Genomic DNA, 12,240 nt, shown 5'->3' with positions numbered 1-12,240 from the left:
ACTGAGAAGACTGGGGGTGCCATAAATCTCAAAGCATCAATTAAAAAGTTTAACACTGATACTATTAAGTTATTTTACTGGCTGCAAAGGCATTCAGCAGATGAAAAATCCTCTACTCTTTTTGACTCTCTGAATGAAAAGTTTTCTGGCTTCTACCTCCCTTCCACATGCCACCTCAGAGCAGAAAGTAGGTACTACATCCATGAATGAAGAGAAATTATAATTAAAGATATACTTTATTTTTTTCTCTCTCCCAGAGCTACGTTCACAGATGTATACATCAAACTTCATAGTTCATTCAGGTTCTGAATATAAGTATCCTGTGTGTGCACGACACAGAAGCATACTTTTGCTTACGACATATACATATGTGAAAGAACATAATATCTTACATATACTGAATTTAACTAATCCAGTAAATGTTCCCATTTACCCAGGGCAATATATGCCTAGAAAGCTGTGTTACCCAGGCAAAAAGGCTGACCTTAATTATCTCTGTAAGGGGGGTATTTCTATGAGGATGCCAACAGAGGACCAGATGCACCATATCCACTGCTTGAGAATGCTTGAATCTGATACTGATGCTGCTTCTTGACAACTCATTAGTTTTCATAATGGTCAGAAAGGTTCTGAGTAAGTTCTTGTCTGAGACTTATTGCTCTGCTATCAAACTACATGCCAACTGCCCTCTTAAAAGTCTCTGCTGTTTTGTCACTAATCACTGAAGCTGAACTACATTACCTTAGTTAAGGACAGGCACAAAGGTACGGAAAAAAAATATGTGCCCCAATATTTGGATCTCATATATCCTTGTCTTCCTCATCATAAAGATCCAGAGATGTAAATAAATGTTATATGTCACAAAGAAGATGTGTACTGTTCCCAGATTATACATTGGCAGCAAGCGCCACTGGATATATAATAGAATCATAGCCATACATGACTTGTCCAAGATCAATGAGGTTTAGGTGACCAAAAGTCAACCCTAATTCTCCTGTTTTTCTAGTATATTACCAAAATACACTCAGTGTAGTATAAGAAAAATCTTGATTTCAATCTACTCAACCGTAATAATTTTCAACCTTAGAGTCCACAGGCACTTTTTAAGGCACCTAAAAACAATAATAGTGGGAAAAAAAAGATAATGGTGGAAAGCAAATGTTTTGTAAGACATTTGCACCTCTTTTTTTTTTTTTTCCATTAAATAGAATCTAAGAGGTTAAAAACATTAAGCTCAAGACTTCAAGAAGATCTTCTTCACCCAGTGACTCACCACCACTGTTTTTCCTTCCACTGCTATCAAAAATACCAGATGGAACTTTGACGATGCTGTTACCCCAGGAAGGTGTGTCTGTTGGACTATGAGTCTCTATATTCAGCTGTTTATTTTCATCAGATTCCTGAATGCAAACCTCTAAAATAAAGAAAATGTGAACTTCAGTTAATTTAACTAAATAACTATATTTACACTGTTATTGAAAACAAATAATCAAGCACTGTTCCCTTACACAGTTACAATTTAAAGAATCAATCCTACCAGGTACCTCCAGTATTTCCTGGAAGTAGTATCTCGTGAGATGACAATAGGTGGTATTACAGAGAAAGCGTGTAGCTATTCACAAGGTTATGGCATGTGCCAGCTTCATCCTTTGGTATATTTTTAGCTAACCGAAGTAGAGCAGTGACAGCAGTTCTCGGTTTTGTTTTGTTTTGTGCAGGGCTATTTGTTTAATGATAATATCAGAGGCCCTAATAACAAAGATATGAAATAGACTCAGTAATGAAAAACAAAATACAGAAGAACTAAGGACAAAATCTGAAAAGAAGACAGGAGATGATCATATTTCCTACAGAGGGGATGAGCTTGTAGGAGTAAGTAGTGCCTCTTATTAGGCTAACTGGTAGAGCTTTAAAAATGTTCATGTGTTTAAATATAAAAATTAGACAAATGGAATATAAAATACTGTATGTCCTAGCGCATCTCCAATTTTTTGATCTATATGAAGTTGGTCAAACAAAATACTACTTTTATGTAGATATATTCCACTGTTATTATCTAGTATACAGTAGAAGTCCAGCAGATTCTATCATGCTGAATTTTGACCTTGACAACATTATGAATTCAATGCATTAGTTATTTATGGTAGTCTAATGGATGAAGTAAATTTATTTTACAAGTCTTCGTCAATATAAACATGAATACTTAACCTTCTATTAGCTCTTCAGCTTTAGAAGAAATGTCTGTCTCCATTTGTGTTTCAGTTGCAAGAAGACTATCTCCGTCATCCTTTAAAAGTTCATCCTTGGATCCATAGCCCTGGTCTGACTGACCACCTGTTCAAAAGGAATGCAAACACTTGCCTCCAACTTCCTTTCTAAATTTGTTGTTTTTCAGTAAGAAAGTAAGTTATTTGCACTGAAATTCATTCTTTCATTCTGTTTTGCCACAAAAGTTCAGGGTAAGAATCACCAAAATGTCTCATCTGTGTACAGATCTACTTGGTGATGTTGACAGCAGAGACAAATAGAGTTTTCAATGCATATTTTCTTTTAAAATTTACATTATATTATTGTGATATTACAAGTGTTATCCCCCCCGAATAGTACAGTGACTAACTAATTTTCCTGCAGTGTGTCTCCCTTCATTCCTTTCCCCTTTCAGTAACATCAAATATTTCATTGCTGTGCAAGCTAAATTCTAAAATGATCTACAAAAGTTACACATGTACAACAGTAATTAAGTCAGCTTCTAACAATGAATACATCCATGAAAACTATTCTGCTATAAATTGTGCTACGCCTTTGTGCCAAAGTACAAACTATAGAATGTAACAGAAAAAAAGCAAAAACATGTATTTTAAAAGAGGTGTTCCTCCATGACAGCATTTACACTTGATATCTATAACTCATTCTTTGAAAAAGTAAATTTTTTTTTCAAAAAAATCTACTAAAGAAACAATCAAAAACCACTCTTTAACTTTTATCATAAGTGATGCTGTACATGCAAAAATACACAAATACTATAAGGGACATATCCCACAGCGGCATGTTAAAACATGCCTCAGCTTACCTATTACAACACCTGACAGTATTTAAAAAGATCGAAGTATATGTTACTGAGTATTATATGAAAGGTATTAGAAGGCTCCATAAAACTTGAAAGACAGACATTATTTATCTAAAGTACATATTATCACTTATTTTTTTTTTTTTTTTACCAATGCAGAGCAAACAGACTTTTTAATTTAATTTTTCTAAGTGGTCATCAATAAACAAATTTGTCTACTGTGTAAGATAACCTTTCATACACATAATTCACTCTGACATTCTTTGGTCCTTATTTTCTCCCTATCATCAATTCAGTGATGTTAGTCTCTGTGGTTTGCACTGAAGTGAAAATATCCTATCAATAAATGGGCAAATTACCTGCAGAAGTAATATTCAAGGGTAGAATTAAATCACACGTGCATCCAAGGCTTCACACCATATAAAGTCTGCACCCCACACCATGATAGTCAAGGACAAATGCAGCACCCGAGAGACAGCAAAGAACAAAAAGCAGAGCAACAAAGAGCAGAAAGAAGGAAAGTTCAGTAATCTAGGCAGGCATATCAGATGAAGAACAGGAATCAGACTCAAAGTTATCTTTAAAGGAGGACTTGAGATATTAAATATCATGAAGAATGTGCAAGAACCATTTGTACAGTAAGTATTGAGGTAAACAGAAAGGAAGCTTAGTTGAGACTGTGCATAGGTAATATGTAATCAGTACTAAGGCAGACACTAAGAACGATGAGTTTTGTATTGCCATCTCAAGTAGTTAACTTTCTGTGCACTCATTTCACTCCAGTTTGGCCTAGAAGAGTGCATGCCACATTCAGTTTTTCCCCAGCTTATCAACTGTCTTTCCGTATGTACAGGGTGTCTTATGTGTGGTTCTGATCATTTTTGTTTTCATTCTCAAATCAGGAAAACACTGGTGAGAAGCCTGAATATGGCTTTTAGAAGCACGGTTTACTATGACCAAACGTAACATACTAATTCTAGAAATGCAAATTAGACCATCCTGGATCAAAAGATGATCAACAAAGAGCAACATTTCAAAACATTACCTTCTAATCACCTCAGCAACTTTCACTCTTTTCCTTTAACACTGATGAAGATTTTACTCAGACTATTCATTTATACGAATAAATAATAATACGCAGAAATCAAAGACTTATGTCAGAGGCTTTATACCTTTTATAACAACTAGCACAAAAAGTAAAGTTCATGAGACCACAGCAAGACATTTAGCTTAAGAGTACTTCTGCTACTGTTCACTCTAAATTATAGAAGCTGCATGAACTGTGGTAAAGCAGAGACTGTATTTCTTCACATAGATCAACTCCATGCTTCATTCTCTACAGCCTCAGAAGGGGAACATGGTGGCAGTGGAGGGGAAATCAACAGGAAAACAGAAAATTTTTGCCTTTTGGGGGATTGTTAGTAGTGAAACCCAGCAGAATCTAGTACCTGTGCTAGAGTGATTATCATTGGAATCAAGCCTGACTAAGTCACTGACGAAGAGAGTGTGCTCCCCACTGTTAGCATCATTAGAACTATCCACGCTACCATGGCTCACCATGTCCCCATCACTTCCACCCGTGGTATTCCGCAGAGCTAAAGACATGAATGAGAGCTGGTTAGTAAGAGAGGATTTAAAATTTCAGGTTTTCAAATACATCTAGCCTCTTCAGACAACAGTAAATACTTTTGCTTGCACATATAAAATGAGAATATGGAATTATAGCAACAGAACTTAGACAACTCATTCTTCAGCGTAGGAAAAGACATTGTAAGACAAACAGTCTCAGCATCAAGCATCAAGTTGACTATTATAAATTTATATACATTTAAGAAGGGTTTTCTACTTGTAAAAGCCAGAATGTTAGGTGCAGTCCTTCAGAAAGCAAATCATGCTCTTGTTCAGCAGAAAAATTAATTTCACCTAACTTATTACCTGATATCACAGGTACTCGTGGGCTCTGCGTTGCTTTCTTTAGGCACTGCCTAAATTGTGCTGTGCCGCGAACTACATTTCGTACCTTTGTCCACAGAAATATGCCACTGCGGTTACTGCTAGGCCAAGGAGACTCTAAGACTGCCTACAGAGAGAGACATTGCAATAACAACAACACAGTAACAAATTTACACTAAGAAACACAGTACAGTGAGAAGCTTCTCTTTCCATACTCAAAGGACATTTCCTGCCAACACTGTGAAGTAGGACAAGTATTAGAGTTTTAGCTGTTCCCTTTTATCCTACAGCTGTGGATACACTGGCTGAGTGGCAACTGACTATGCATCAAGTTTTCCTTAATTAAACAAGATGGATCTTATTCATCTGATTAGTGTATGGTAGGAACAAAAGACCATAGTAGAGACTCTTCTCCAATTACTTTTCATACTTTACTATGAATTTCCATTAGAAAATTACAGAAACATGGAAGCAAGGAAAGCATGAGGCAGCTACTTCAACTAACCTAAACCCAACCTTCATCACTCATGGATCCTGCTACCTTAAAGGATACAACTAGGAAGAGATGGCTGTGACATGGAAGTAACTAGACAGGTTCCAAACCTTGGAAAGGAAACACTATAAATGTATTTCAACAGAATTGTCGGTTAGACAAACAGCACAGGAATGTAAAAGTAAAAAATGTAAAACCATACACTGTAGATCAAGTCAAGTGTAAACTTGTCTGAACTGCTGGCTTGCCCAACAGAAACAGCAAATTCAACTGAAGAGCTGTAACGAACAGTCTTCAAATCATGCTATAGAATAAAGGGAATAAAAAGGCAAGTGAGACATTGGTTCAGTATCTTTTGCCAAAATTTCTTTTACCTTATTGTAATAGCCGTAAGTGATAGCATTTGGCTGTATTCCAGCATTTTTCATTTCAAAGAGGACTCTCACGGCCTGAACAGGCTGACCCCACAGTCCACAGAGTTGCATCACAACTCTGTAGCACACCTGACAAGATACAAAAGTCCATAGATTAACAGATGACAAGGATTTTGAAACTGTTTAAGCTCTTCCCAAACTTCACACAAAAGGGAAAGCCATATGAAAGCAGCTACTCAACCAACAGCCAGAAGAGGGAGCAAAAATTCAACAGGAAACTACACAAGCTGAAATAACACCAGGAGTCACACACAAGTGCTTATTTTTTTTCCCCACTTGGCTTTTCTGTTTGCGAAATAAAGAAGGGAAGGAAACACCCACGCAAAAAAGTGGGATAACTTGCTTCTTTGTGTTTGCGTATATTACTGCAAGAATGGAATGCTGCACACAAATCCATTATCCCTTCACTTCAGTATGACTGCAGAGCATTAATTCAAAGCACATTTTAAAAACAGAGATATTCAAGAACTGCCTTCTGGAAGAAGTCTGGGAGAAGATGAGCAACACTAAGTTGGATTACATGAGTAAGCTGATACTATGTCAATGATAAGAAAAAAAAAAAAAAGAAATATTTCTAGTTTTCTGAGTTGGGCAGACTTTTGTAAGACCATTTTGATGTAGCTTTAAAACAGGTCAGACTGTGAGAATGCTTAACCTGCTGTTGGTGGTGAAACACACTATATTTGCACTTTGTCTTCTGCTCTGTGTTCACAGTAATGATATTTTATTCAGACTTGCCTCATCTAGTGGTTCCACGTCAGTTTTCCTCATTTTAATTAGAACATCATATGCCTGCTGCAGTGCTTTGACCTTGGGATGTGCAACTCTGATGTAGGCTGGCAGACAAATAAACCATAAGCTGTAACTGTGACTGTAGAGACATTTAGCCCACTGTGGGGGGCTTACATAATACTTCTTGGCTAATTTATGGGCTGTTTTTATTTCCTGTAAGGGTGAAAAAAAAACAAAGATGACAAAGGTGAACAACCAGAGCCTAGAAAACATTACTAACTCAGATACTAAGCTATTAAAAGTAGGCATTTAATAACAATGAACAAACACTAAACTGCCATTCTATTCTTAGCACCCTCTTTTGAAGGTTCTCCACAAACAAAAAATAGCACCTGAATTATGCCTTCCCCCCCATTTTAAGCATTCATTTTAATTTCATTTTGTTTTATACCATGGCCTGAAGTTTAATGACTAGTTTGATGGTAAACTTTTATCTCGGATGCTAATCTTTTGCTTTCCATTTCTTTTCCTGGCAAGTTTTGCTTCTCAATAGTTACACATAGACTTAGTTTCCAACAAAGTAATTTGTAGTATAAATATGCAGCAGTAATTTTTATCAAAGCAGCTTAATATCTTTCAGTATTAACATGGTGATTATGGTAAGATTTATCTGACCTGTTTTGTCCTCTTTGCCATGAGTGCTGGACTATTTGAAATGCTGCTTCCAGCTGGGTGTCTGCTGAAGGAGAGCTTCAGTTCCTGAGGCCTGTCAAATAGCTTGAAATCTAGTCGTGGAAAGTTTTTGTAGCTACATAGATATATATATATAAAAAAAAAAAAAAAGTAGGGAAAAGCTTTTTATGTATCTGCTGAAAGCCTTACAAAGACAACTTGCATGCAAAGAACTGATAAACAGGAAAATAAAGGAACCAGGGGATTTACATGTATGTTTATAACATGATCCTTTTAGTCCTGTTCACAAAGATATCACAAAAAAGAAGCAGCCTTGGACATTAAATCCCAGTAAACCATGGATATAAGAACCAGACCACTATCCACACCACATAGGTTTGGGAAGCACTGATGATAATTACTAACAACAACAGCTGGAAACAGACTTCTTTGCCTCCAAGAAAGAGCAAGAAAAACATAACCACAGTGTGTGCAACTCCACACTTCCTGCATAGGGCTGAAAAACACTGAATGGAAGAAGTCTGAAAAGTGGAAAGGGTGTTTTTCTCTTTTGGTTCATGAGTTGCAGATCAATAGTACTGGGCAAATCCATTACCCACCCCCTGTCATTCCTACCCTGGAACAAAGACAGTTCCTACAAAATCCACATAAATGGCTCAAGGAAAGATAGACATTAAATACACGTAGCAAAGCATTACTACAAAGTTGGCAAGTAGTTACTAAAAACTACAACCAAAAGCTACTTGCCCTCAAACATGCCCACACAAAATACTTCCAGGCCTTCAGAAACTTACCAGAGTCCAGGCAGATCACATCTTTTTAAAGATGTCCTTACCATCTATTAAGGTGAGTCTTGTGCCAAGCTGAAATATGTGCCCCGCTCAACATCATAAGAGTTCCAATACTCCAGTTTCTCTATGTTAGTTGATTGAACTGTACCTGTATTTCGGTGCTCGGTCTTGTCCATCATCAGGGGGAGGTTCTGGTGGCATTATAAACACTGTGTGTTCACTTTTTTGTGACTCATCAAGCTCAATCAACCGTGCATCTTCAAAAGAATCTGCGTCAACCTGAAAGGAGAGTTTGTAATCTGAGTCCTGAGTTTAGCTTTGGGATAAAATGTACATTTTAATATTAATTATATTAAAGTATATGTAAAAATACACTGTTTCTGTTCTTGATTTTATACATTATGTGTAAGCACAATATATAAAATGTATCGTATTTGTTATCAATGCTCAAATATCAGTTCTACAGCCCTGTCTCTTCACTTTTATTACACAGTAAATTATCTCTGAACATACTGAGGGTCAAAATACCTTGTCTCCTTTTTCTGTTCCTTTATCTGGAAAGAGCTAGGAAAAGAGAAAAAAAATCAGAGTTTATTCTCAATGGAAAAAGATCCTAAATAATTCTATTACAGCCATGTGTTTTACTGAAATATTAAATGAGTAATACCAAGTATTCACACTACTCTGGAAGCACTTTCTTTTTCAAATACCTTGCTGAAAGCAAGAAGTTATCAGAATGCTTTCAATCTGTTGACACTATGGACTAAATACAAAACCTTAAATCTATTAAAGAAGCTTTAACTTAGCTTAATTGAAATAAACTGGTTTTTGCATATATTTTCACTATGACAATTTAAGTATGCAACACATTAATAACTTGCAATTACTTTAAGTTATCAACATTACTAAACAGAGCATAGTCTAGACACATACTGTAGATGCACACCCCCTACTTGGCATAGAGAAAAATAAAGGCAAGGATACTTTGAAACTTTTTTTTTTTTTTTCCAATCTGCTTTAAGTGGTATTTTGATTGGAAACAATACTGAATCAACAAGTTATTTGCACAGCTTAGTGCAAAAATCAATGTTCTGTCCAGAAGGGATCATATATATGCACATAAAAAGTATATAAAAACCGCTAGCTCTGAAATTTTATCTTGTGAACCTGTCATTTTTAAGATGTAGTCATAAACCTAATAACCTATGTAGCCTAGAAACATGCTGAAGACTTGGCTTCAAAAAAAACATGAATGGGTTACAGCAATCTTTCTCATATAAAATACATGCAATGAAATGAAGTCTTATCTTTGTAAATCAGTTTTGACCACAAGTCTGAGCACTAGGCATATTTTTATGTTTAAAGTTTATCATGTGAAGTTTGTCATGTGAAAAAGAACACCACAGATGGCAGTGGTAGATAGTCTAAATTAGAGTGAGGCAGATTACTGTTTAAAAAGGAAGATATAAACGACATTGTGTTAAAGTGTCATGAACTGGTACTTTTCACATTCTCTTACAGCTTGACATCCTGCAGGGCTTTAATTACAGACTCCTATATTAACACAGAAAACTATGACCATGCAAGAAGACAAAGGAAGAAAATAATTCAGCAATAATAACCAAAAATTCCAGTCTCTCACACTTGTTACAGAGGGTAGCTGCCTTTACAAGTAAAAGGCAGGACAATTAAAAAAAAAAAAAAGAAGCATATAATTTAATTTAGTATGTTTTGCACCTTTTCTATGCAGTCATCAAAAAATGCCAAGCCAGTATCCTTGTCACTCACAAAACTGCACTCTTCAATAAAGCTGCTGAATATCTGCGTTTTGGTGAGATGCGTGTAGAACTTCGTATAGGCACGGTCTCTACTTTTTAAAAATCCTGGTTAGAAAAAGAAACACAGAAGTAAATAGTTAAAAGTTCCATAAGAAACTATACTGTAAAAGTGTTAACATAAAACATTTACAGTGCTAATATATAAAACATTGGCTTTATTAGTAAAAACAACTACTTATCACTTGCATTCAGAAGATTAAAATAAACTTGTTTATGTAAGATTTCTTCCACATAGTTAACAATATATGGCATGCAATCATCCCCATGTTATCACAATCTGTTTGCTGATTTGTTGACTTATTATGGACAAAAAAGGAGAATGTGACCTCATTCATTAAATGCAGAAGCATTTAACATTTTAGACAATAATAAAAAAAATCCCCTTCCACTATTCTAGAAGTAAACATTTATGATTTTTCAAGTGTTTAAATAAGAATCCCATCTCAAATCTCTCTTCTAGATAATTTAAAACAAAACAAGAAAAAAAACACAAAATACCCTCCCACACAAAAAAAAAAAAAAGAAAAAAAAGCAAACAAACAATCAAACAGACAAGACAAGCCACCAGTGACATTCTATCTGGCATTCAACTGATGAACAGATATGAAAAAGTCAAAGTGATATGGTAAGTGATAAAGTGAAAAAAATAAGATGACCTTTACCAACTACTGTTTTGTTATGTTTCTGAACTCTGCCCAGTACTCTTTTATTTTCCCATTTATATCAAAAACATTATTTTGCTCTTCATCAATGGGCTTCTGCCATTTTTGCTCCATACAAATTGAGAAATATTCTTTAATTCCCAAGAAGTGCCCTTACAGAATGTGCCACGAGAAGAAGGCATCCCCCTACTGAAAGACAATTTTTCTAATATCAAAGTTGTTACAAAATGGGATTCTATTCGTGTGTATCAATATTCTAATCAACTTCAAACAGCTTGATTTTATATAACTGCAATTCCAAATATTGCCAAGAGTTGCACCAAAGGAAAATTTGGGTTAACTCCAATACGATCAGCAATTTATTTCTCTCAACCTCACCTTGATGATCAAACAACGAATCAGCAGCAGTTGCTTTATTTGAAGGTGCCTGAGTGATTGGTTTGAGGAACGTTCTGTAACCCTTTAAAATAGATGCCATGAAACGTAGAAAAGCTTCCTGGATCTCCATCTCAAGTTCTGTCATCTTCTTCTGCCACGAGAAATCTGCCTCGATAGGAGTCATCTCCACTGCTGAGCCTTCTGGTGCTTTCTTGTGAACTAGCAAACAGCAATATACACAATCCTGTATTAAAATGCAGCATAGTTGAATAGAAAACATTTGCAAGATATTGAATATGATTTTTTTTTCTTTTTTATTTCCCGTATTTAGAAATTACCAACACTGTAAATAAGTTCTCTTCTTGTCCAGTTATTACTTTCCAATTGATCTGGCCCATATAAAGAGTAGTTATTTCAGGAGTTGCTTATGTGTTTTTCTAACTTATCAAGGCTTCTGTGACCTGAGAAAACGAGCATTACCTTAATTTAGATTTTGCTATCACATTCCCAGCTAAACTCTGTCTTTCAGTAACAGGTCAACACAAAGGATTCTGTTTTCCCTGTTCTGCTGATTACTTAAGATTGCACATCGAGGAAAAAAATGTGCTTTAAATTATTTTTCCAGTGACAATTTTAACATTTTTGTATACCAAAGGATGGAAAGAAGCAGATCACATAAAGAGTTTATTCTTGGACTTAGAAAACAACAACAACAAAAAAACTAGCAGGTACTGCTTCACCTTTGAACACAGTTACAGATTTTTATTATAATATAAATGTAAATAGTAATATAAAATAATACTGTTGAAATGGGAATTCAGTCTGCAGCATTTACACATTAAGTAGAGTATCATGCCCTGCTGATAAAACCAAAAACAAAACAAAAGTTGAGGTTTTCTAACAGTAAAGGCAATCTGGAAAAAAAAAAAAAAAAAAAGAGGAAAGAAAGAAAGGAAATTAAGGCAAGAAAGCCCAACTCCTAATTAATGCATTTTCTGTTTTCATAGTTTACCAACTTTTTTTTTTTTTAATATCTGTTGTATACCCATGAAGCTATCATTGTCTCCTTTATAAATACACAACTGAACATACTCTGAACAAGATTGTCTTAAAGATCCTGTCTACAGATAGATAGAAGATATACCTGCAGAATAATTTAGTTACAACTCTGTTCTTACCTTTCCAAGCCATTAGTATGA

At 35.3% G+C, this 12,240-nt stretch overlaps 1 protein-coding gene across 2 annotated transcripts in view; it reads right to left on the bottom strand.

The window, feature by feature from the left end:
* The window catches only part of DENND4C (DENN domain containing 4C), a 67,999-nt gene that overhangs the window by 16,231 nt on the left and 39,528 nt on the right, over nt 1-12,240 (bottom strand). The window contains exons 12-22 of one of the 2 annotated variants that reach the window (XM_084305086.1): nt 11,042-11,260; nt 9,901-10,046; nt 8,692-8,727; nt 8,312-8,442; nt 7,355-7,487; nt 6,686-6,892; nt 5,888-6,016; nt 5,003-5,147; nt 4,516-4,662; nt 2,209-2,334; nt 1,274-1,414 (exon numbers count right to left, since the gene is read on the bottom strand). In XM_084305086.1, coding sequence (XP_084161212.1) covers nt 1,274-1,414; nt 2,209-2,334; nt 4,516-4,662; nt 5,003-5,147; nt 5,888-6,016; nt 6,686-6,892; nt 7,355-7,487; nt 8,312-8,442; nt 8,692-8,727; nt 9,901-10,046; nt 11,042-11,260 — 1,560 coding nt within the window. The remainder of the gene's footprint in view (nt 1-1,273; nt 1,415-2,208; nt 2,335-4,515; nt 4,663-5,002; nt 5,148-5,887; nt 6,017-6,685; nt 6,893-7,354; nt 7,488-8,311; nt 8,443-8,691; nt 8,728-9,900; nt 10,047-11,041; nt 11,261-12,240) is intronic. The other variant, XM_084305085.1, reaches the window with a different exon arrangement.

The sequence above is a fragment of the Netta rufina genome (genome assembly GCF_964035555.1).
Source record: "Netta rufina genome assembly, chromosome: Z".
Classification (NCBI taxonomy): Eukaryota; Metazoa; Chordata; class Aves; order Anseriformes; family Anatidae; genus Netta; species Netta rufina.
The sequence above is the reverse complement of the archived record's forward strand: the minus strand, read 5'-3'. Positions and strand labels throughout refer to the sequence as shown.